The 27,176-nt window shown below is 40.0% G+C and overlaps 1 protein-coding gene across 20 annotated transcripts in view; it reads right to left on the bottom strand.

Moving 5' to 3' along the window:
• RBFOX1 (RNA binding fox-1 homolog 1) overlaps nt 1-27,176 on the bottom strand; it is a 773,912-nt gene that overhangs the window by 215,980 nt on the left and 530,756 nt on the right. The window contains exons 1-2 of one of the 20 annotated variants that reach the window (XM_066330223.1): nt 18,088-18,230; nt 17,926-17,996 (exon numbers count right to left, since the gene is read on the bottom strand). The exons of 14 other annotated variants lie outside the window; for them this stretch is intronic. In XM_066330223.1, the coding sequence (XP_066186320.1) occupies nt 17,926-17,967 (42 nt within the window). In that variant the 5' untranslated portion in view covers nt 17,968-17,996; nt 18,088-18,230. Of the gene's footprint in view, nt 1-17,925; nt 18,236-27,176 lie in introns of those variants that run through there. 5 more of the 20 variants (XM_066330228.1, XM_066330219.1, XM_066330229.1 and 2 more) reach the window with 5 other exon arrangements.

Here is a 27,176-nt window from a genome sequence, read left to right as displayed (position 1 = left end):
TCCCTGTGGAAATTCAACTTAGGGAAAACTCTGACAGTTTTGTAACTATTGACTGACATTCTTCAGCAAAGCTTCAGTGACTACAGAACGTGATTCAAGCACATCCCAGTGATTATAAACATGGCAAATAAAAAAAGAGCATTCCTACACCACCTGAAATAAAAAGCACTTCGGTAATTTTTAAGCACCTATCAAACCTTTGCTAGTTTTAAAATCCTTGTAAATCCTACCTTACTGAGATATTTTACTATAATCTTCAATCATCAAGTATTCTATTCTCTTTACAAGCAGATTTTGTATTTCACAATATAACCTCGATGGAAACGATAAAAAAACCACTCCTGCTTTCCCACTATCCACAGAATTTGAAGCTACACACAAGTCCTTATCATGTCTCCCACAAAACATCACTGTAGCATTTTAATTTTCTACTCTGTGCAAACAGCTCAAAATCTGTCCCTGAAAGGATGAAATCAGCTGTGATAACTTGCATGAAATGAAAATACATGATCTACATTAGGCTCCAAGATGAAACAGGACTCTGCTCATATGCTCTAGACAGAAATCTCTCTCATATAATTAAACACACAGATATCCTTCCATACATGCATGAGACAAAATATAAAACATATTAAGCAAACTGAAGGGAGTTTCCAGCCTTCCACTCATGATTTTGTCCACATTACAAGGATCACTTGCTATTTATACAGGCATTGATGCATAAACCACAGCATAGGATGGTAAATCACAGGGAGAAAAAGAAACTGCAGAAAGATGATATAAATAGAATGCCAGAATGGATTCTAAAGTTGGAAGGGACTTTAAAGCTCATCTCATCCCACCCCCTGCCATGGGCAGGGACACCTTCCACTATTCCAGGTTGCTCCAAGTCCTGTCCAACCTGCTCTTGGACATTTCCAGGCATCCAGGGGCAGCCACAGCTGCTCAGGGCACCCTGTGCCAGGGCCTGCCCACCCTCACAGGGAACAATTCCTTCCTAATATCTCACGTCAATCCATCCTTCTTCAGATTAAGGTCACTAATATGATAGTTTTAATTTACTAAGTTCTTGTTTATCATTATGACTCCAAAGCAGAGGAAATCACAGCCTTATTGTCATAGACCCCTCTGTTTCACTATAGAAATGGGGAATTATAAAGTAACTCCACATTTTTTTCTTTAAAAGATGCTCCAGTATCTGTATTTTGTCAGAAGACACTCTCATCTTCATACATTTGTCAGCACATTGGACCCTTTCCCAGCCCTCCCCACTGAGATGGTCAAGAGGGGAGAAAATCCTGATTCTTCTCTGAAATTACACATTGGATTCCACCAGAACAGGACTTGGCAGTGGTCACCTGGAGCTTCCCTCAGGAAGCTCTGTGAGGTTCCATTTCCCCATCGCCCCCTAACCCTGACTTGCTCACAGGGTTATTTCAGCTGCACACACCTCAACACATTAACACTCCTGTGAATAAATACAGAAAAAGAAGCAAGGTTCTTTTTCAGGGCAGGAAGGTTTCTCGAAGCAGAAATGTCACACATATGGGGGGTTTTGAGTCACTTTACACAAGGCAATACAAACAAAAAACTGCCAACTAAATCCCACTTTGTTAAGGCTCATTTATTTCACTTTACCCTGTATTTCTTCATCTCTCTTTTCCATGACCTATTATCTGCCTTTTCCTGATCACAGGCTATATTTGATCCATGCTTCAGCATTTCAGATCCTATCATCAATATTAACACCAGGGGAAAACTTGAGGAAATGTGATTGTATCTACTGAGTGCCAGGATCCAAATTCAGGAAAGCACTTCACCATGTGCTTTACTGTAATTTCTGTGCCTCCTGGAACAGGAATATTGCTAAACACATGTCAAAATGCTTCTTTACTGGAAGCTGTCAAATGAAATACAATTAATTACAATTTGTAGCATGAAACTTTACAGCACTGTGGCTTTAAAAGAACTGGAGAATTGGTGTATTCATAGTTCATGTTTTGTCACCTATGTTCACAAATTAAAAATGAAAAAAAATTGAGAAATTGCATATTTAAGACAATAACTGTGTAAGTTCAGTAATGATTATCAGGGAAAAATTAAGGCCAGGTAATGTAGGGGTTGCTCATGTGCATTTTGTTTGCTGTTTTGCCTTTAATGCAATCAGTTATCCCTACCAATAACACCAGGATCATTTATTCCCCACAGTGTAGAGGTTAGAGAGGAACCCACAAGTTTGTCCTGTACTCCAACCTGTGCCTTTCTGCTGGGATTTCAGTACCAGTGTCCCCTCAGACTGTGGGTGTGACTGAACACCCTCCAGTGCCCCCAGGACTGAACCCTCCCTACGTTATTGGGAAGTTCATGCAGCAGAATGTGGTTTGCTTTTGCATTTCTGCATCGTGAGGCTGATGGTAACAAGCCAAGCCAGATGGAAGCACGGGATGGATGCTCCTGCTGCTGGGACATCCAGAGGCACGGGATGCTTTCCCAAAGCCACAAACACTGTCACACATCCAGCAGCACCTCTAAATTAAGCCTCAGCTGAGGTGCTGAAGAAGGGATATGCAAAAATCACCAAAGAGCCAGCCTGTGCTTTAAGCGTTTTTTCCTCCTACTTCACAAAATTTGACAGCCAAAAATGGCAGACAAGGCTTCAGAGTGCTGATTATTTAAATAGATTACTTTACAAATGTCACTCTTTGCAAACACATAGGCAACATGATTGCTGTTTCTTTCAGCACTGTATTAGAAACAGACTCAATAAATGGGATGTTTAAAAAAAAAAAAATCCAAACATTTATGAATCGTTTGAACCTACTGTACTGTGTCTTGTTTACTGCTGCTCTAAGGAAGCTTTTCTTAAAATAACGTGTTAAGTCTCAGAGGGATTATCCTGAAATGAAATTTTTAATAACAGCAAAATAAACTCATCCTTCACAGTGCTCTGTGTCTCATGACTTACTGTTAACTCTCACCTCTCCTCCCATCATACATCTGTATCTACTAGCAAAATTTTATTACCTCCTACTCCAATTTCAGCTATCTGAAGCAGAGTTATGCTTCATACATGTTCTCCAGAAAAGAAATTAGATACCTAAATAACTCTGCAGATCTAAAAAATCTTACCCATGATGGCTCACAACAGTAAGAGGCCAAGACAAACTCCAGAAGGGAAAACTGAAGGAACGAGGATTGCACTACTACAAGGAGAGAATGCTGAGGATGATGTTGCTATCCTTAGGTAGATGATGGCCCACTAGGCAAAGGGTGGAAATAATCCATTTTGTATGCCCACTCTCCATAAAAAAGTGGGAGGTTAAATTACACAAAAAATGATTCTTAACTCAGGCATTGGGGAAAAGTAAAACCCTCCCAGTGCAAGTGCAAAATGCCTGCAGAGGTTAGAGGGTGAGTCCCTGTGGTTCCAGAATGGGCTCAGCAAACCTCTCTCAGGAATGATGCAAGCAAAGTTGATCTTGCTCTCTGTCAAAAAAGCAGATTATGTGATTGCACAAGGTTTCTTCCTCCTCTGTTTCCTCTGTGATTTTGATATATATCTCTTCTAGGAGGTAGCACACTTGGAGAGCTTCCTCATTTGTTTGAGGATATTTTGCACTTTTAATCTCGCAGACAGAAAACCCAGCAGGAAACAGTGGCCAGGAGCAAAAATAAAGAGAAATAAAGCCCTGCAATGTCCAAACTGCAAGGGTAATTAAACATGCAAACAGTTCAGTAGGGCAGCAGTGAAACCAAAATTACTTGGATGTTTAAAGGAAGATTAAATCTCTTCCAAAAGGTCTGTTTTAAGTCAGCCTCCAAGTTGTGTAGCCTGTACATTGAAGAGGACAGGCTGAATTAGCATAATGAGCCTTCCTGGCCTGAACATCTTTGAATCCATGAACTAGAAATCCCTCTTCACAACAAGAAAATTTTCTTGTATAAATGTATACTATCCATTCACATTCTAATTCTGAAAGTGAAAACATAATAAAAAAAAAGGCAACAAAAGCCTCTCAGGTTTTGTAGCATTAGAGAAATGGCTTTCACCAAAGGGTATGGAATCAATTTTTAACGAAGTGTTCTGCCCTGACATAGAGAGAGAAAAAGAACCATATCAGGTTCAATTTGATTTTTCTGTTTCTGCAGTTGGTAATACATAATCAAAGTCTCCTGTCCTGTTAGAGTACAAAAACTAACTATTAAACAAAGTCACAAAGTATGTACACAGATTTTCCCAAAAGGGGGTGAAGGGTAATTAACATTAACTACTTTATCTTATTCTTGAATCACAACTGTTATTTAGCAAATGAAACCAAACAAATAAAAATCTTTCCTAATTTAAAACTTGCATCCTCCCCTGCAGGTGGAGGTGCTGAAGCAGAATTCTGTAAGCACACAGAAGAACAAAGAAGAAACCTTAATAAATATTGAGAGAACAAGAGTATCGATATATTCACAGATTAACTAAGAAATTAGTTCTTTAGCTTCAGTCATTAGGTCAGGGAGTAACACAGACACCACTTGGGCAGTACATTGGAACCTACCTCAGCAGCTAATAGCCATCATTCTCAAGAAATAATTCCAGGAAGACTTGAAATGCTTTCTAGCACACAGTGCTCCTTAAAAATACATCTGGGATCTGTTTCTGAAGGTGTCTGATTCCCGACTCACCATCTATTTTTGTGGGATGCCAGATTTTTTTATTTTTCCCCAAAGGAATGGAAGAATGGTGACCAGAAGATAATTTTAATTAATAAGATTAGAAAAGGTTATGCCATTTAGCAACAAAGAAGTGTTTTAAATTACATTTTTAGAAGAAAACATTTCTAAAAGACATGGTGAGAAACAGCGGAGGTACGTAGAATACCAAAAGTGCCACACACTGAGAAAAAAATACATTACAAAAGTCTTCAGAACAGTATCAAGGAAATGAAGCATTAGACAGATAATTCTGCTGTGTCAGAAAATAAGTGCTCAGAAAAAAAATAAACAAAGCTATGAAATATGGGTTTAAATAATTATGTAGTCTGGCTCTCATCCAGAACTACTTTTAAGTATTTCAGGTATCTGACATATAGAACTCAGGGGAGGAAAATCTCTACAAAGCACTCAACTCACAAAATGAAAATGTAAACTAGAAATTCTCATCTCTCCTATCCAGAAGCACAATGCTACATATTTATTAATATTTTGAAATAATCTCTCCCATGTTAAATAAGACTTAAAGCATCACCTCTGCTCTCCTTGAGCTCCCATTTCTTACTGGAACCCAGAGAACAAAAACACCTTACTCAGCATTTTGCTATTATTCTTCTAGACAAAGCACTTTATAAAGTTAAAAAGAAAAAGATATAAAAAAACCCCCACAAAATTAGCTTGGTTCTGTAAAAACCAACCAATAATAATGCAAATGACAAATCTGCCGCCAGACACCTTAAGCCAGGATTATGCCGACCTCAAGATGACCGAAGAGCAGCACATAAAAAGTACATTTCACAGCCACTTAAACAAGACAATGCTCCTTGAGAACGAGCCCCAGAGATAAACACCTTGCCACCACCAGCTACCACGCACTGAATAATTTTGAGGCACATATATAGAACCATATGCTGTGTCAAGCAAGGTTCCAGGCACTCCTCAGAACTCCATCAGTTCCAGTGGACTAACAAAGAGGCATTAGAGAAATACTCTCGCACAGGAACAAATCATGCTTTCCAAAAAATGAGTGGAGTCCCACTTTTTCTTTCTTTCCCTGTGAAATGCAGCTAACTGTGTCTCATCGCCTGCACGTGAGACTTAGGACAAGCATTGTCCCATTGCTGCCGTGGGCAAAAATGATGTGAGATATTAAATCCAGCTTATATCCATCTAAAGACAAAGTTTAAAGCATTATATAGAGAACTAAAGCCAGAGGGACAGGGAAACATCCTTTATAGATTTGTTTCTTATTACAGGAAAATAAGAGTGGAATTACAAAGAGGTTTGGTTTAGAATTCTCTTGCATATTTCAGTGAAAAGACTCACTGGCTGCCCAGAACTTACAGACTCTGTTTACAGACCTGGCACAGAGCTTTTTACATTATTAAAAGCCAGGCATTACACAACAAAAAAGCAATGTCTTGCATTTTTGTGTCATCCCTCCCCACCCTAGAAAAGAAAAGGAAAAAAAAAAACAAAAAAGAAACCAAAAAAGAGACTGATATGAAATACCCACTGACATTTTTAGGTCAACACACGTTCACAACGTCTGTATAATATTCTGATACAACAAAAATAGTCAATCACAGTAATTTTCTGCCAGCAAAGCATGCTTTTCCAGAATGGCCAACTCTAATGGGTTCAATCACAATAGAAATCACAAAATACAAGAGCATTTGGTTCTCAGTGTCTTTTTCAACAGTGGATGCTATCACATCGCTGGAAATGGCAAATTCCACTCTCTGCATAAACATTTCATACACGAGTTCAAAAGTCTGCAGTGCCTTCCTTCCTTCACTTCCACTATACCTCTGAAATCAAAAAGTAACTCACATTTCAGACATAATATGCAAAAAAATATATCCCTGCAGTCATCATGAAGATTTGCCATCATAAAGCTGATTACAGCGACAATTACACTGAATGTGGAACATTACAAGGCACAATATCACAAGCTTTTAAAGTCAGTTGGCAACATTACACCAAATGCCTCTCAAAAATCAGATTTCAAGTGCTAGCCTCCTTGAAATGCAAAATAAATTTGCTCATGGATTGAAAGTGTCTCCTAAATCTATAGCTGTATATAGTAGAGCTGTATCTTCAGGACACGTGGGGGCACAGACTCTGAGCTGCCAGTCAGGTCTCCTTTGATTTTCACACTCAAAAACCTGCCACAGATCAAAGTTCACACGAACTTCCTTCCTTCCAAACCTGTGCTCCCCTGTTGGGAACACCCTCAGCAGCCTTGGCTTCCAGTACAGGATGGATATACTGGGCTTAATTGTGCCTAACAATTGTCTTGGCCAGTGGAAGGCATTTTCAGATGGGAAATGTGCACGAACATCTGTTACATTTCCCTGTGCCTGATTTGAACTGTTCCTTCACGGAGGAAGGCGCAAAAATAAAAACATTCCTCTCTGCAGTAAAAAAGCCCATGTAGTCACCGCAGTCAATCCAGCACAGGATGGCACTTAAAAATGGTACTCAGAGAATCCTGCAATGGGTGGATTTCATTCCCTGTAACAGCAGCAGTCAGAAGGTTTGAGTGGCCTTCAGCAACTTCTATCTACAAAATCAGTCACCCCAGGAGCCAGGGAGGACACTCACCCAGACACACTGTCCACTGCTAGACTAAAACTGATCCATCCATTTCTTTTCTTACACAAGGATCAGTTTTGAAAAATTTCTTTGGATATCAACAATTTCAGGTAACCTTTAGAAGTATTCAGAAAGAAATCCTTACACACAACGCTTGCCTTCATATTTTATATTTAAGATTCTGAATGAGTAACCAAACTTGGAACTACACTGAGTCATTTCTGCACACGCTGCTTTAAAATGAAGGGGAAACGCCAGAACTGAGTTGATAGGGGAACACTGAGGAAGAAGAACAATTTGCCAAAGCCTGGCTGGTCTTTTAAGATCTGGGCTAACCCCAGCTGCTGTGTTTCAGTGGGCCTCAAATCCTCCTGCATTTGAGTAGCAAAAGTGAGACAGATATTTATGTTTTAATTTAAAAGAGAAGACAAAGAGAACATGGAAGACAGACTTTTTTTTTAAAAGAGTTGGTCACAGATAGTTTAAGATAATTCCAGGATTTCAAGTTTGCTTTTCTGGTTTTAAATGTCAGGCCAAAAAAAAAAAAAAAAAAAAAAAAAAAAAGAAAAGAAAAGATAAACGCCTCCCTCCCCCTAAACAGATCAGTGTCTAGATATAAGATTTTTTTAAAAAATAATAATCAAAAGCATTTAATAAATTTATTGCTGTGTTCCAGGAGGAGAGGCTCCTCCAATGACATTTCATTTCCCTCAGTGAGAGGAAAGCTGGTGCAGTGTTCCCCATGTTCACCTCAGAGCAGACTCTTGCGTGACCTGTCACAACAGAACACGTTCCATTGCTCATTCTCCTGCCTCTGTCTCAGGACGAGGTGGAAGAGGTTTCTGCACCTCTGAAGGGAACCTTCCTTGGAATGAAGAGCAAACAGTGACCCCAAGGCTCTTATCGAGACACTTTCCAAGCACCACAAACTAAAAAAACTACTCTGTAGTAATTAGTGGCCACAAATGCATAACAAAATATAAATTATTCAAGATACTGAGGGGATCAGACCTTTCCAAGTATGGCTCAGCCTCTCTAGAATCAAATTTTGCTGAGATTCTGTTAACAATCCTCACAGCTTTCTTAAGAATTTGCCTTTTCCGGTTTTTGTATACAAAGAGTCAGAATTCTCTTTCATCCTGGTGGTTTCTGATGGCTTTAAACAGTTTTCATGTTTTGGGGTGGGGGGGGGGAGTTGTTTTGCATTTTTAGTAACTGAAGTAAAAATATTTTCATTTTCACTGAGCATTGAAATACAGTTGTAGAGGTTTACTTTCTCTCTGTACCTCAACTGTTGGCAAGACATAAATTAATGTAAAAAAACCCTAAAACATTTTTCAGTACAAGTCCAAATCAAAGAGAAAGAAAACCTAGCAAAAGCGAGCTTATTTCATTATAAAAAGCTGTTCTGTATTTCTCAAAATATTAAAAATGTATCTCTAAAATCTTTCTGCATAAACAACACCTAATACATCAGCGAAACAAACGAAAATGAAAAATGTGGCCAAGCACTAAACCAAATCTCCCAAAAATAACACCACCACAAATCCTGTATATATAAAATACAATAACCAGCACTGAGAGAATAAGGAGCCATTTTGCACAGAGGGTAAACACCTTCACACTTGCTCTCACTTATCTGAAGCAGGTCCCATTGCTGCAGATTGTGTTCAGCATCCAGCTGAGCAGAGCTGAATCCCCTGAGCTGCCCTGACAGAGCAAAGTTCTCTCCAGGGAGCAGCAAAGGGCTCCTCAGGTTTGCTAACTCACTTCAGTCAGCACCACACTGAGGCTAGCAGGGGAGAAAGCATGATTCATTCCGTGTTATTATCTCCAGGATCATTCACAAATGCACGAAGATGTGCTTTCCCTCACCCCCAGTCACCTTTTATTTCTCAACTAAATGCCATCCTGCTTTTAACCAACTACAGGGCTCGAGCTTTTTAAAAGCTCTGACTGCTTGTTTTCTAAACCTGTCCTTATCATTCTCCTTGGAATACTCACCCATGTTTAGGTTCTGTTTTAACATAATCGTAAGGTTTTCTCTAGAATGGAAGTAAAATGTTTGGAAATTCCCTTTTTTCCTCTTTCTTGGTTTCAAGTGTCAATATGATTTGTTCTCAAAGTGTTTGAAACATGCTCATATTCGGCACAACTGTCATGAAAATAAAGGCAGCTGATGTGTACCTGCACAGCTGCTGGTAATTCACAGAGAAAGCCTTGGATTTGCATTTTGGCAGAACTCTTTTGCCTGGCTTGGGTGTTTTGAAGCTTACATGTCTAAAGATGTCTGGAGATGCATCTTACTGAATTTGCTCGGCATTAAAAACAGAGAAAGCAAAGTGTCACAGACATTTATCGTAACAAACCAATACATGAACAACCTGCCATTTGCTCCTCCACGACTTTTAAGTGCTACTAATTAGCAAACAGGAGGGCATAACATGCTTTGCAATAATATGGCAAAGTGAGGACAGAGACATAACAAAAGTGTACTTCCAGCTCTATGAGATGAAAAAGCCTTGGGATAATAAGCATTAAGTCATAATTTTACTCCCTCAGAATTAAAACAAACAAACAAAGAAAAACCAAATAAACCAACCACACCACCAAAACACAATAAAATAGCAACATAGTTCAGATCAGTTCACTGCTTTCAAGGACTTTTAGCTTTATCTCAAGAAGTTGCTTTGACAGAAGGATACTTAGCAAAGTCTGAATGACTTTTTCTTGATGACTAACATTCCTTGAAATGCACCATGCTTTATTTAGTTCAAGGCCTCGAACAAAATGAGAATGTGAACCATTCTGACTCCTGAATATAGAGAAAAGAGACTTTTACTTCCTCAGCTTGGTCAGTAACAGAACAATATGTAGATTGAAAAATGAAATTACATTCTTTACTGATGTATTAAGCCCATCAGGATTGGAAGAATAAGTCTCATTCTCCAAGCCCTCTAGGTCATACAGCTGTCCCCTAGAGAAAGAAAAGGAACCAGGATATCAGATTTGACCCTAATCCATGATAACCTGAGTCTTGTGAAACACAGGTAGAAAGTTCAACGGGGAAAATTTACCTGAGTCCATTTTCAATTATATATTTACAGTGTTCATGACCTGTCACTGCACTAAAAAAAAAACCCAACATTTTTCAAATTATCTGTGATACCTGACTGTCAAATACTTGACAGGTGTGGTTCCACCACTCTTAGGTAGTAATAGAGCAGTTAAACATGATTTCCAATTAGTTCAGGTGAAAGCACTTATACTTGAAATAATTACACTCCTACCATATTTTTTGCACAACCTGGTGTACTGAAATAGACATTTCATATGTTTTTACAACACCCTCTTTGAAACCAGGTCTGAGGAAACAGTTACCTGCACACCTCAGTTAAAAAAAGCAAGTAAGCAGACAAGCCAAAAGATGTATTTGAACTGGGATTCTAACATTAGCTCATGGAACACAAGATAACTTATCAGAGGGTAAATAGGTGAAATATTCAAGCAAACTCCATTAAAATGACTGTTCTATATTTAGATGTACAAGCATATTTTTATATCAGTTGTGAATCATTCTAATGAAAGCAAAAGAACTTCAAAGTTGTATCTCCTGTCATAATCTGGCCATCAGAAGTTTTATTACTGATGATTATGCGTGAGTCAGAAAAAAGAAAAAAAAAAAATCAGCTGAAATTCCAGATCCATGGAAACAGCAGTATCAGTTTGCTGGCTTCTAGCTGGGGGAGCCAAGTCAAACAATTGGCTTTTACAGAGAATCCAAATTTTAAGAGCTTTGTCTTACTTAGAGGATGAGAAAATAAATAGAACTTACACTAATGAAAGATATTTCATGTCTACAATTTTTTTTTTTCCTTACAGACTCAAATATTGTTGTATTTATTCCCCTTAAAATCCCTGCAGTCAGAAAGGCCCAGATTTACCCAGTTTTTGCCATACTAAAACACTCAATCGGAGTGTCCAACACACAAGTTAGTGACCATAATTATACATCATCATGTCTAAAATTCACTAATACTGATAGCACATGAAAAGTGGAAAAGGGAAAAAAAAAGTGCCTGTTGAGTGTCAGATGAATTCTGGCAGATTGAAAAAGCCCTGACTATAACACAGCATTGACTGAGCTGACAGAATAAGAGGTGAAAGAGGTTAACCCAGCCTTGCCTTAGCCACTGGAATTGTGTCACATTGGTTTCCAAAATAAAGGCCCGTGAGAAAACATTATGCAAGTGGCAGGGCAGAATAACCACTTGTTTCTTAGCTGAAGTAAAAGTATTTAGATAAGCTATTCATCTTATTACAATTGTCTTTTTGGTCAATGGGAACGACATTACATGTCATTACCCTCCCTCTTGCCCCTGTGGGCTCACTCACCAGGTATTTGATGATATCTGCACTTATTAGCAAGAAATAAAGGCAAGTTAAAAGAACATAAATTCTCGCAATAGCAATAACCAAATACTTCCAAGCTGCCTGCAGCCTCTTGAGCAGCTGACAGGTTTCAGGGACAAGGCTTCTTGGCTACACTGCTTGATCCATGGATCCAAAGGAAAAACAATTTATCTGTTGTATGGAGGAGATCATCTCGAGTGCCATCCAAAGGCACCAACAGGACAACCATCAGGCCCAGCCACCATGGGTTTAAAAAGGCAGGTCCTGCTTGTCTGAACCTGATCTCCTCCTTAGGTGACCTGATCAATGGATGAGGGGAATGGCTGTGGGTGTGTCTGCCTCACACCATTTCCCACAGAACTGTCCTGGAAACTGGCTGGTCGTGGGTCCAAAGTTCTCTGTGTGAAAAACTGGGTGATGGCCAGGCCCAGAGAGTGGGCAGAGACAGTGCCTCCAGCTGGGGCAGGTCACCAGCAGGACTCCCCCAGGGCTCAGGACCAGGATGAGCTCTGACCAATATCTTTATCCAGTCCCTGGAGAAGGGGGCTGAACATCCCTCAGGAAGTTGGGGATGACACAAAGGACCTGCTGGAGGGTGGGAAGGCTCTGCAGAGGGCCCTGGCATGGCTGGGTGAGCCAGGAGCAGTGGCCAGAGGAGCCCATGTACTCCTTGGCCACCAAGGTTGGGTGCTGCCCTTTGACCACCAGAAGCCCCTGCAGCAGGACATGCCCTGGGGGTGCTGAACATGATTTAGAATGATTTAGCCATGACACCACAGTGTGGCCAGCAGGACCAGGGGCAGTGACTGACCCCTGTGCTGGGCACTGCTGAGGCCACACCTCCAATGCTGGGGTCACTTTTTGGGCCACTCACAACAAGAAGGACATTGAGGGGCTGGAGCATGTCCAGGGCAGGGAACAGATCTGAAGAAGGGGCTGGAGCACTCAGAGCAGCAGCGGCTCAGCCTGGAGAACAGGAGGCTCAGGGGGAACCTTCTCATTCTCTATAATTCTTGGCACAAATTTCTAGCCAGGTGGGGGTCGGGCTCTGCTCCCAAGCAACAGAACAAGAGGAAATGGCTTCAGGTTGTACCAGGGGAGATTTAAATTGGATGTTAGAGAGGGGTTGTCAAGCACTGGAACAGGCTGCCCAGGGAAATGGTTGAATCATCATCCCTAGAGGTATTTTAAAAGGGTAAATGAAAAATTAAGCGTGGATGTGGCACTTAAGGACATGGATTAATGTTGGGCTTGGCAGTGCTGAGTTAACAGCCAGACTTGAAAATCCTAAAGGCCTTTTCCAAGAAACAATTCTATGATTCATTTAAACATTGTTTACAAAAATTTTCAGCTATCAAAACAATACAGACTATATCCATCACTAACACCACCACTTCACATGTACTAGAAGCACTTTTGATAGAAAAGGGAGAAAACCTTTGCAACTCAGACTGAGAGAAGAAACGTTAAATGTGATCTCTCAAAAGCAAGACAAGATGCACACCCAGATGAAAAGTGATTGCAATAGTAAAACAGATTCATCCTGCACTCACAAAGCACTGGAAGTACAGTACTAGTAACAGGAGAGACAGAACAACACAATCAAGCCAGAATAAATCTGCATCTAAGCTAAATCATCTACTTACTGCATTTCAAAGAGGCAATTCAGCCAATGTAAACAGAAATTAAGCTCTGCCTTCCACTAGATCATAATCTAAAACCAACAGAAACAACCATACACCACTGCAGGCAACACTGGAAGAGCTCAAACCTCCCCTCATTGCTATTTCAAATGTATTATTCAAATAAAACCTACCAAATTACAAAAAACCTTTTTCATGTAAGGTGACATAACAAATCCACAGCATTCCCCAAGACTGGATTGCTGGAATTCAAGTGGGATTTTGCAGGTAGCCCAACACACTAACACCTACAAGTATTCAGAATGTACCCACTGCCAGCACTTCCCAACACAGCACTAAAACAAGGATTTTCCAGATGGGTGAAGTGATGGCACCGTGATGAAGTCTGCACCACTACTTTTCACAGCATATTCTAGGCAATTCTCTCAGCCCTAAAATAAAGTGGAACAGTCTCCAGATTACCACTTTTTCAGTTGTCAGTCAAACACACTGGTTAACTGGTTATGGAAAATCAGATACACAGGGAGAAAAAAATCCAAGTATCTTCAGAATAATCTAAGCTTAAGAATGATGTACTTAAAAGTCCAGTACTTCCCAATATATTGAAATATTTAATCACCAGCCTATTTTCTATTTTTCTTCTCCAAATCTCCCCTTTATCATTATATAAATAAATAAGCAAAGAAAAGCAGACAAAAAGGAAGGTTTTTACTTAGTTTTTAATAATGAACACAAGCTTAAACCCTCACAACTCTTAGAACTTTTCTGGTCACTTTGTTAAAATAAAAGTATATTTAAAAAAAATATTGACTATATTAATGATAATCTCATTTTTTTAATCTTATATATAAAAGTTCCACATTTTCTATTAAGTAGGACTGTCTCTCTTTCTAGAGCTTTGCAGTAGTTTACTGAAAAGTCTAAATGATTTCAACTTTAATAACTTTTATAATAATGCCCAGGAACTCCTTTTTCTCTGATAAATGGAAATGGAGCTACATGGGCCAGCCATTAAATAAACAAATTAGCATCCAGTATTAAAAGGTCATATATTGCATGTGTCTTTCCAAAATACTTTATCATAAATAAAACATTTCAAGCAACCAGAGCAACTGCAAACACTTTTAGGTTTGACACCACAAAAGATGGAGCTGATACGACCTCTCAGATATTATTGAACAAAATAACAGTATTCTCTGCACTGTGAGACAGTGATCCTGAAAACAAACGTTGGAATGGAATGATAACTGGGGCTTGGTTTCCCGTTTATTCCAAGAACTGGTAGGATGGTAGAGGAGCACACCCTGACCAGGCACCTTTGCCCTCCAATCCCCTCCTGACTGTGTTCCCATACAGACATATGGGCTCCCCCCTGGGAATCCAGGCACTAAACTGGGATGAGGACCAAGGGCAGGAGAAGAAACCTCTGACTGGTTTGACACTTAATCCTAGATGGCATTTTGTTCATTTCCCCTGCCAGGAGGAGCAGCAGGACAGTTTGGACACGACGTGGGCCTTGCTGCCCTCAGCACACACAGTGGCTCACTGCAGTCCCTGCCTGTGTCAGAGCTGTGACAGCCCCTGAAGCCACCAGTGGGCCTTTTGTGCCAAGGCAGAAAATATCTCCCCACTCACAGGAGGCGTAAAGCTGTTTATGCATTATTTGTACTTGCATCTGATTTTTTTTTTTCCCCAAAAAAGTTTCACCCAGGAGAAGGAAGGAAGAGGCAAAGATTTTTTTTTTTTTCATTTAAAAATGCGTTACTAAGTCATAGGCCATCTCTCTAATAAGTTTAAGGTATATCTATTTACTGGAAAATAACTTTGCATGTCTATTTAATGTAATTTGATACACATCAACGTCTCTGTAGCCCTGGACCTTGTGTCTCTCTAAGAACAAAACCATTTCACTTTCCATCATCTCACTCAAACACATCATCTCAGTAAAAGGAATACAAATCTCCTTAACAGGAGCAATGAGGAAAATGCATGTGGCTGCTCGTTTAAGGTGTGTCCAGAGATGTACCCACAGCATCCACCCCTTTTTTTTTTGTTTTTTGCACATTGTACTTATCAGTAACAAGAGGGAGTGACAGAAGCAAGCAGAGGATGCAAGGCAGGGTTTACTGGTGAATTTAGGAGGGGCTGGAGCAGCTGCTCATCCACAGCATCAAGTGAAATAATAAACAGCACTTGAAGGTGCAGGACCTCTGAAGACAAACCTTGGTCCATAGAGATGTTTCTTGCTCAACTGAGCAACATGAAACACAAAAAAACCCTCCCAAAATAATCCTCAAATCTCCAGGCAATGCTCTACACTGCTTTCATACACAACCTTGGAATAAAGCCACTTGGAAATCATGGGAAATCCCTGATCAGAGGTACACCTACTTGCTGTAGAAATCCATGCAAATAAATAAACTGGCCTCTTATAAGCCTATAACATATTAAATCTGCCTCACATTAAAAAAAGCCCAAAATAACCCCCCAAAAAATCCACTTAGGGTTGTGGTTCTCAACCTGCAACCCAGAAAAAAAACATTTACATAATCAGTTTATCAAGGCATATTTTTGCAGATAATTTCCATTAAAGACCAGAATGTTATGTAATTACTGCTTAGAAGAGGATGACATAAATATTCCTATTAAATGTCCTCTGCATTATTTATTTTAGATGCTTCCATATACTTTAAGAGAAAAACAAAAGGCATTCTGGTGTCATAAGCTGACCAGAGGAACTGAAAGTGCAGGTAAAATCTTGGGGGACAAATTGCTCAAACCATTGAATGCTATAATTCACTCATTAGGACAATAACTCAAATGTGTGCTTGATTTCCAAAATGCCATTTTCAGGTTGGACATCAGGGAGAGAGAAGACAAGAGACTAGAGAAGTATTCCTACAAACAACACTGTTCAACTGCATCTCTAATACCTATTTTTTATTTCAGCAGTTCTTATTGCTCGACTATTTTAGATCTATGCTAAAGGACTAACACAGGCCTGGATAGATCTTTCTAAGGAAAGAATGAAGAGGAAAAAGACTGAAATAAGGCATCCCAAATTTTCAAAGGGCCCTTTCTTCTAATCTATCTGCTTGGATAATGCGTCCAGAGTGGCATTTTGTAATGACAGCAACTTTCCAACAAATCAATAGTTATTTAATTCCCAACAAGCTCTCGAGTCCATTAAACCTGATTACATTCACCCATTTCAGTTGGGTGCAGTTATTTTTCCTACACCGGCACTTAATCTATAACAGGAACTTATGAGAACTTTCAAAAGCAATTTCAACATCAATCAGCATAGAGTGAAAGGCACGATTTGCTTGTAATTATTTATTGGACAGGATGGCAGAGGGTCTGCCTGAGCTCCAGCGTCCGACCTTCACCCCCAAATTCTCATGGATAGGAAGGCCTGCTGGATGAGTCTCACTGCATAAAAAGCAGCCTCAGCTTGCATGTCCCACAACACACAGATTCCCAACACCTGGTAACAGCCACTGTGCAGTGCTATATTTCTATTTTAGACATATGTGTCTGATATTAAGCCCGAAGTGAAGAGCACAACCCACAGTCTTCTATTACTGAAGGGAATATGGAAAACCACCCGTTTCACGCTGTGATTGCCCCTCTACACCAGCAAGGTGCTGGAGTACACACAGCGAAGGTATCCCTCTCCCTGGCTGTGAATTCGACTCATCCCTAGCACAGCACACAAATGCCCCAACACACGTGTGTGCCTTGACCCTGACAAAGCACAACATCTAACAACTGACACTCAGATGGCACAATTCTATCACAGTTTAGAAATGCTGACTTTTCCTAATGTCTTCTAATACTGTAAACAACAGGATACTTATCGCTTAATTAGCATCTACACCATCTATTCAGAATCTGAACCCTAAGAGGAGAAACTCCAGTTTATCACCACTTGATAAAAATAAAATAATAGCGAAAGCAAACACAACAGCAACAATCTGGTAGCTGCCAGCTGACTCCTAAATATACAGAACTCTTGCCCTGCAGCAAGATCTTACACTCTGAGGGCTCAAAGGAGTTAATAGGACGTGCATAAATATTCTTTGCAGGTGATATTTCTACACACACAAAACCACAACCCCTTTTTCATTCCGCGTGACGCGTAACATATGAATTAATGCATATTTAACACTATTCCTCTTTGCTGCGCTAAAACACTTAACCTAAACACATCATGGTGAGTTACTTTGTCTTCTGACCTGCCGTGGGAATGCTGACTCCCTCAGAAACCTAGAATGGATAGCAAATCCTCTGCCCTGTGGTCAACCTCGCGAAGCAAAGGCATGAATGTTAAACAGCAGACAAATCAATACAAGCAAATATAGCTCAACTACACCATTTATTCAGCCATGAGAGATGTCAATACACAGATTAGGGTGATCCATCTTTTTGATTTCCTACTGTCTTCTCAGTGACTACGCGAGAGCTTTTGCCTGTATTAAAAGTGTTTGCTTTCTCAACCATAAAAATTCCAATTATTGCTCTAAGTGCACTAGAGTTAAGTTGCTTGTTGGAAGCGGCCTTGCATTACCTGAACAAGTCCAGCGAAGTATGGTGCTGCCGGCAGAATCATTGGCACTCCATAGGGATGTAGCAAAACTCCTTGAGACGACAACATGGTTTAAGTGATAGTATTACTCCCACTAAAGCTAAACACATCAATTGAAAGTTAGGGGAAAATCTATATACCAACTTCTTCCAAACTCAGAGCTAGAACCAAATAACTTCTGTCAGGGGCAAAGCCCACATCAGCTGTAAAAAAAAGAAAAAAATTGACGTCAGCAACACTTAATGTTAAAATTTTCTTCAGAGACAACAGATAGAGACAACAGCTGCAAACCTAACTCTACCCAAAAAGGAAGGTGCTATTTTGGGAGCAGCTTAAGTAACATGACTAGCCAACTACTCTTTATCAGTTCAGATTTTTAAGTACTAAACACATAGAGATCAAATTCTGTACAGCTCTACTGATCAGAAATAATTTTCCTATCAGTTCTGGCATACACATGACAACAATTACTATCAGAAGCCATTTTAAAAATATTCAGGTTTATCATGATTGCATAATTAGACATTTCCCTGTATTTATAAGCTGTTAAACAATGTTCATGTGAGCATTTACACTTCACTCTGGTATACTGAGTACATTCTGTTTCGATTCATTATATTTTACTTGTTTGTTTTGAATATGTGAGTTAACTAACGCAAGCTAATGACTTCTATTAGTGTAAATTATATTTTAATGGCTTTTCTAACCTTTCACAACATCTATGTTGTTAAATTCATCATAACTATTTTAAAAGAACACATTTTCCCATTAGAGTATTTCAACTCTGTTCTCCCAATCAACTTACACTACTGGTGGAAGAGACAAAGGGCTGAAATTTAGGCTGGTTTCCTCCCTAAATCAAATCAGATTTGATTTTAAATGTAAAACTTACACGACATTCTCTTCCGCAGCTCATTTTTACTTTAGACAAAACCAACTTAGTCATTAACACCTGTTTTATGTGCTATGTATCTTCTACTGCAGATGTAACTAACGACAGGAATTACAATTGAGCAAGACTTTTTTATTTCAATAAAGAATTAGTTAGGTACTTATAACTTCACGTTACAAGTGAAATAAAAAGAAAAAAATAATCTCCTACAGTCTTCGAATAATCAGGGTGCTTCACACCACTAATTTCAGCTACTTGATTTTGTTGCATAATTACTTTTTCCAGATAACTAATTGCAGACAAGATTTGATGTGATACTCAATTATTTAATGTCACATTTTGACCATCATGGAAGGTTTTCAGTAATTGATTCTCGTGTATCACGGCGGCCGTGCTGCAGGATTTAGAAACCTCCCTGAGCAGCTGCCTGCTGGCCCTCCCCACTGCCAGCCTTACCCCACTGCTAACTTTAGATGTGGAATTGTGACCCTCAGGGATGCTCTCTGCAGAAGCTGCCAACGAGGCCAGCAGTTGTCACATGATGAAGTGATGTCTACCCCACTGCATCTCCTGTTTCAGAACTGCTTCACTTTTCTGTTGGGAATGATGCTGTTCTCACTGGTTATCTGACCATGCTTAGCTAGAAAACCTATTTCTTGGTCTTTTCTTACCAAGGAAGAGAAACCCCGCAGTTTAATTATCAAGCAGGCTGACACATAATGGATTTTTTCAAAAGATTGTCATTAATTCCAATACAGAACCAGTCACTAACTTTCACAGAGAAATACATAAACAAAAGGTATATATGAGAAAGTAAGTTGCAGTCACAACTCACTTAAAAATACTTGATTTCCAAAAAACCCCAAAAGTTCATTTTAACTATTCCTTATTTGTTTCATCCAGCAGAGAGAGCTGCATTTGAAAAGAAAGCAGATTTCTTTCACCCAGGAATGGAGATTATAAAATGGATTTTGCAAGCTTTACTCAAATGACTCCAGTGGGACAACTGACATAAAATACAGACTGTTAAATTGCTCTGTAAAATACCTGGCAGGTTTTTTTGTTTCAGCATGTATATATTTGATAAGATGTTAGAAAACCTGAGGAGGAAGATTTGCACAGGAAAGCGCAGGCTCAAGGGAAGCTTTTCTGTGATCTATTTTGGGACAGATTTTTTTGAACATTTTCTTTAATTATTTTGGCACGAGGCAATCTGCTGATGAAATTTCCTGATGACACAAAGTTGGAAGGTACTGTCAAGACTGGAAAGGATAAGGATATTACATAGAAAGAACTGCTAAATCTTATGGGCTGCATTAACAGAAATGGGAAGGAATTCAACAACACAAAATGCAAGATCATGCTCCTCCTAATAACAGAAACTTCAGAGCTAAACTCAGGAGGAAGAAAAGCAGGATCTCATTGCATCTGTTTAAAGAATTTGAGATGCTAGTGAGATGCAAACAGGAAAAGGAAAATTAGCAGCATTTCCCAATTTTTATTCTCAATTATTTCTTGATTTCTTAGAGGTACTTCCAACAGAATACAGTTGAAAGTACCTCTTTTCATCTTAAATGGGGAAAAAAAAAGGTAGAGTTCAAATACAACCATTTTAGAGAAATTCCTTTTTACATTCAGGGGAATGGAACAACTACGTTGCAACAGAAACCTAAATTTGATTTGTTTATCCCAGCAAAGCAATCTGTGAATAGGGAAGAAAACAGTAGGAGGAAGAGACCGTTCAAGCTAAGGACAATCCTGACACTCCAAAAATCAAGAAAAACCGAGTTATGAATAAATTTAGGCTGAACATATTTTTTCAAGTTCGAGGGGGTTTTTTTTGAAGTATTTTGGTCTTGTCTAGTGAGGGTCTAGAACAGCCACCCAAACCCACAGTAACAAAAACAGGGTGGCTTTTCACAGAACATGATACAAATAGTAGTGGTAGTGTGAACACAGCAACTTCCAGGAGGACACTTCCAGCCTTTCGCAAGCAGTATAAACACTCCAGAATAATGAAAACATCAAATGCCTAAGAAGCATTGCTATTTTCTACACTGCAGATAGTAATACATTAAAAAAAAAAACAAATTGAAAATAAACCGTAGCTACCTGTTTTAACAAGGACACTTTGTTTGCCTCACTATAACATGGCTCTAAGTGTCTAGGAGTGGGGCAGGCCAGATGCCAGCTCTGACTTGGTGGCTGGGCTCTCAAGGGGTGTCCCATGTGTGCACCAGCTCCCTAAGCTCACACAAACCTCTCCCAGTCAAAGCCACACAAACACAGCCGAACTTTACTCGTGTCTCCATCCCATGCCAAGCTCAGAACTCATGCCCAATGCCTCTACACCAGCTCCACCACCTTAAACCAACCCTTTTCTTCTCCCTCCCAGACACACAAAAAGGAAATTCCACTTGAGTTTTACAGTTCGCTGTTAGTTAGTGTCAATGGTTGCTCCTGTTCCGCTGGAATGTGTTGAGTAAAGGATATTTGACCACAAAGAGTGCTGAGGATTGAGAGAATGAGCCAGAAGAGTATTGATAAAGCTGAGAGTTCTGCTCATCTTTGCCATGATTAAGGTCAAGCATGGACCTCAACACTTGTGGGAGGACAAAGCCAGAATGGTCTGGACATGCACAGGGACATCTGTGATGTCCCTGGTGGTGACAGCACCCACTTCTTCCCTGCTGCAGGGCTCCTCCTCCCTGCAAAAAATTAACTCTCTGTGTGGGTGGAAAAGGGGAGATCATCTATTTTAAACAACTATACAGCTTTCATTTCCATTACCTTCTAGAAAATTCTAATGCTTTTAGGAAAAAAAAAAAAAAAGGAAAAAGGACATGTTAAGCCATTTTCAGTGTGATCATAGAGGGTATGTTACTTTCAGATGTTCCCAAACCCTAGCTGGCTTTGGTTTCTTTCATTAAAAAATTTCATTGATTTTCTGAAACTAAAAATTAATTGCAGCAATGGAGAGAAAGAAAGAACAAGGAAAACACATGAACGCTAGCTTTCTACATAAAACATATATGCACAAATAAAATGCACAATCTTATTTGTTTCAACTATGTGGAATTTCGCAAAAAGGCAGGTTTTATTACTGAAAAGCTGCTTTTAGAGGTGAAGAGCATAGGTCAAGGAAGGTAGGATAGGAGGAGAAGGTCACAAAATTCATAAGTATTTCAGGCCCAGTAGTCAAATATCACAATCTCATGTTTTAGCAGAACTAAAGCTACTGACAGGAGTGCTCTAATAGCAGTTTGATTGAAGGCTTGCTAAAAAGTCGTTTAAATAGGAAGGAAATGGAGACTGCTGTACAGTACAGATGCACAGATACAGAAATAAGACTAGAAACGTGCCTGAAAACTGGGCTACACTTTCAGGCAGAACAAGAAAAATTAAAATGGTGCAAGAAAGATCAGAATTTTGATCCCACCTGCATATGAGATGTAAATGGCGTATTAGACAAAGACCAAAGTACTTCCCCAGGCCAAAGCAGATGCCTAAGTTTTGCTATGGTACAAAAAAAAAGAAGACTTAAGCAACTTCCCTGGGGCCACAATGCCTGGAAAAGGCAGATCCCTGCAATGCAGTCATCAGCCAATCAATGCTGTATGCTCTAATCAGATTCTGACAGAAGTAATCTATTTAGACCATCTTTCTGCCAAATAATTAATTCTTCTTAATGCCTGTATCTAGTTCAAAACACCACAAACAATAGTTCTTCCAAATGCTGCACAGCACCATTGAACTTCAAATAATTTTTACTTCCTTCCTACCCTGGCCTAACTTTCCTGTCTCTCAGATCATAAATAATTCAGGTACCACTTCGGCACCCTATTCAGTGTTTATGCTATGTCATATTTAAATCTTTGAAATTCAAGTCTCCCATTTCTGACCACCTTTTCCTACTGTCCAAATGCTCTCCATTTTTTCTTTAAGGTTTCTCAGTGGTTTTCTGGTACGTGAAACCCCAAAACTTGAAAGGACAAATCGGTTTCTGAGTCTCCTGATAATTCCCCTGATCCACAGCAACTTTAGATTACTGTCTCTACAAAAGGATTGCCAGACACCAGCACCACACATGCTTTGAAAGAGAAGGTGAGCTGCTGCTGATCAGCATTGCCTGAGGTGATCTGGCGTTAAAGGAAATATTGATAGGCAGAAAAAGCTGTCCTGCACATCTTCCCTCACCCTCCCCAGCACAGCTGCTGACAGTGTCATAACTGCTGCACTTGTCTTCCAAAGACTATCCCCATCTTTCTGCAAAAGCCATTTAGGGCCAAAGGCTCTCCAAGTGCACCAGGAGCACCATGGCCTGGCTCCTGTCCTCAGCTGCTCACTGTTCTGCTCTCCTCCCCAGGAAGAACGTGTAGGAGCTGCTCATGCCAGGCACCAGCACCCCAGCCAGCTCCTCTCACATGGAGCAGCAGAGCCAAAACACAGCAGGGATATTTTACTAACTCCCAAAGCAGAAAATGCCACCTGGACAAATCAAAGGTATCTGCTGCTCTCATACTGATAACCAGCACAGCAGAGTTGTTTGAGTCTATTAAGCATCTCAGTTCACACTAGATAATAGGGCAAGGGTATAGAGACTATTTAAAACTGGGAGAAATCACCTTTTTCAAGCATGTGGGATACAGCATATTTGGAATTAACACATCTGTCTTCTGAACTTAAAGTTTCCATTTAAAAATTATACTGGCATCTAACAATTACACTAGCTCTTAAAAAGGAGCACATTAAAAACTAGCAGCAGGTGAAGATGAACCCAGCTGATTCTTCAGACAGAAAATAACAATGCTTCAGTTCCACTGAAGTTCAAATTTTAGCCTTTTTCTTCTAAATATACAACGAGGATAAGTTTAGAAATTTCAAAGAAAAATAAAGATAAATAACTACAGTCCTGCCAAATATGAGAGCTTCAGACAGAAGCAAAAACTTGGGAAACATGTTTGGGAAACTATTTGTAGCCCTAGGGAAATTAAGGCTGTTGCCCTGTAGGCCAATTGGCCTTGCAACACTTGAAGTGCAGTATTTCAGTAAATGGTGGTTTCTGAGTACACTCAATCCTTTCTGACTGGTTTCAACTTCCTTTCCTACTCTCAGTGATGTGCACTGAGCCATGGGCTGCTGGAGTATCTCACTGGCTAAAGAATGGAGTGTCTATTTGGCATTGCTTTTGGAATACTCCCATAAAGATCACTTTACCTGCACTGCCCCAAAACACATCCTTTTATTACCTTTATCCAGTACTTGTCATCCCTTTCAAAGGCTCACTCCTACTCCAGCTACTACTGTCAACAACCCACACATTAATATCCTCTTTGTCTTGCCTGGAATATGGTGCTCCTTCCCCTCCCAGCCAAACTCCAAATGGCATTGATGGTGTCTCCTGAAATTGCTTGCTACCAGCTAAGACTCTCTCTAAACATCTCTGAACATTTCCTTCAGCCCATAAAACCTCTTGCCAGAATGTCACCCAAAAGCATTGACTGGGGGATGAACTGACTGACCAGTGGTATGATGGCCAGTACCCCTGTTCCTCTGCAGGTCAGCTCTGATTTGTATCCATCTCTGACTGTAAATTCCTTTGAAGAGAACTGCATCTGGTACAAGGAGATCACCACAGGGACAGCAATAGAAAAGAACACACACACTTAAATGATACACATCTACTTAGCTTCACTTTCTCCAGAACTCCTAAAGGCAAGGCTTGCCCTCCTCCATGTCTTGGAAACCCTCACTCCGTGCTCAGACTGGATTGCTAAAAGATAAGCATTTGTTCCCTGACAGCAGGAGAGTGATTTACCCTTCAGTGAGTCGCAAGACACATTCACTCACATCGGTGATAAATGTATGCTAGGGAGAAGGAGCAGGTTAAAACTGGAGTTAAGGGATCCCTCTGAGCCTGGACTTCCCCTGGGCTACCACAGAAACGTAAGGACCTGTCATCAGCTCTACATATCAAGGCACAAAAGCCAAGAATAATCTGTGAACAGCTACTCTGAAAAAAAAAAAAAAAAAGCCCAAATCAAATAGCTATAGGTGTCTTTTAACTTAGCTGCACCATCACAACAATTAGAAAGATTCTGGATCACAACCACATTATTATCCCAGCATTTGTACCAAAATTAAAGCAGGATAAATCTGAAAACTTCAGTTATTTCATGTGCTGTGCTCTGTTCTAGGAAGAAGGATGACATTGAACTGCAAGGTGCCTCACAAAAGAAAAGTCTCCTAAAGCTATAAAAAGTGGCAGAACACATCTCCATGGACCTGCACAACTCTGTTTGTGAAGAAAGCTTCTCTGCGTGCCTCCAGTCATCCGGATCACTCAGAAAAGTTAGCTGTAAAACTGCCGGAAAATACTGTTGCTTTAAGTACCAAGACTTGATTTTGACATGCAGACATCACAATTTATTCACAGCACTGCAGATGTGTTACAAAGTTCTGCACTTTGTTTGTTCCACCCTAGTGAGCAGGGCACTGTTTCCCTTCTCTCACCGAGTTCCATGCTGGCTTTTATTACATAACTCTTATCAGCTGGATAGCTGTACCAAAGCACTTGAATTTTCCCTGTTGGCCTCTCTGAGAACACACTCTCTCCCATCTCCAGGCTACTTCAGATATCTTTCACTACTCTGCTCTTGAGATTATCTGTATTTCCTAAACCAGCTGAGATTAGCCTCCAATCCCTGAGAAGTTAAGCAGCTTAGAAAAATTTTGTATGAAACACAGAACACTTTCAAGATCTCACGCTTGTTTGACATCGTGCAGTTACACAGACTAACTACTGAAAATTATGCACATCTTCCACAAATGATAAGCAGTATCATATACATCTTTAATAAAGTCTCAGGTTCTATGTAGATGTATTCCACAAAAATACATATTAGAATCATACTTGCATATATCTTCCTTAATCTCTTCCATTTATTCTTCCCTTTTGTGCGCTGAATACAGGATGACCAAGAAATCTGTATTTTTGCATGCATTTTGTCAGCAGGTAAGAAGAGGCTGTAATCTTCCCCTTAGGGTAAATTCATTTGCAAATACAGCCCAGCAGCAACAAACACATTTTTCCTTGCAAACAAGGAACAGACTGACTCTAACCAATAGTCGCTCTAAAGAAATCCTCGTGATATACCCAAACCATGCCATGAGAGATCTTCATCCATCCCACACAGGATTTTGGGCAATATCTGAGCACTCAGCCAGTCTCAGTATCAGTTCATGGCCATATTCTTATGGGTACCAACAAGCACCTCAAAGAGGATCTCAGGAATACAGCCCTGTGTTGTAAAAGAGATAAAGCAGCTGCCTGTCACCATCACATCCCAGGCTTTAGCTGTGTGGAGATGACAGACAGTCACATATTTTTATTGCCAAATCTGGTCAAACAGACTTTTCTTTATTGCTGTAGTCAGGCTACTCTAACTCCTGTATCACAGGAAGCCATGACTTTTTCTTGACCCCAATTAGCACATTCATTATTCATCAAAGTACAGTTTTCATTTGCTTCCCTTGGGAACAGCAGAGTATCACTGTGAGGATCTTTCAATACAACTTCACCCCCTTAATACACTCAGGATTTGCTGACAAGTAACAGCTACTTATTCCCCCGAGTCAAGTTCATATTAATAGGACTGCACAGTGAATCATGAGATGGTATTAAACCCTGCCTCCTGCCTGTATAAATACATCATTCAAGCACCCTGCCACGCCAAGTGCTATGGTTTGATTGCAGAAACCAGCAGAGGGTAGATATCCCAAGTAAGCAGGGTGCCTTGGAGAAACAACCAATTCAAACCCCAAAACAATAAAGACCCTATAGGTCTTTAAAGGGATCAGAGAGAATTTCTGTTCACTACTGACAAGTTTCATATTTTCAAGAGATAAAACACCAAGACTTGAAGGCATTAGATGTAATGTAAGCCATAACTCAGCTCCACTCAAGACACAGGCAATGGTTTAAATACTAAAGTTTAGCCAAGAGCTACAAGCAAGGAGCATCTAAGGCAGGCAGGATTTGGCTGAAAGCATTAGGAAGCTCAGCTGATAGGAAGTTTGCCTCCAAATCTGAATGGCAGAAAGTTAAGAAAGCTTTTTCAACTCCATTAGTATTTAATGTCTGAATTCAATTCAGTCTCATAGATACTTGCTAATGCACATTTGGACACGCACCTAATCCCATGTCCAGGAACTCAACACCACTCCTCAGCTCAGTGTAGGCTCTTACCCTCGGCCTATCCAGGCCAAGCTAAAACCTGAGGTGGGTCACATCTCTTCTGCCCCAATCTGAGGGGCTGGGACTGAAGCCAGACCAGTATCA

The sequence above is a fragment of the Sylvia atricapilla genome, chromosome 15 (genome assembly GCF_009819655.1).
Source record: "Sylvia atricapilla isolate bSylAtr1 chromosome 15, bSylAtr1.pri, whole genome shotgun sequence".
In the NCBI taxonomy this organism is placed as follows: Eukaryota; Metazoa; Chordata; class Aves; order Passeriformes; family Sylviidae; genus Sylvia; species Sylvia atricapilla.
This window is presented reverse-complemented; position numbering and strand designations above follow the sequence as displayed.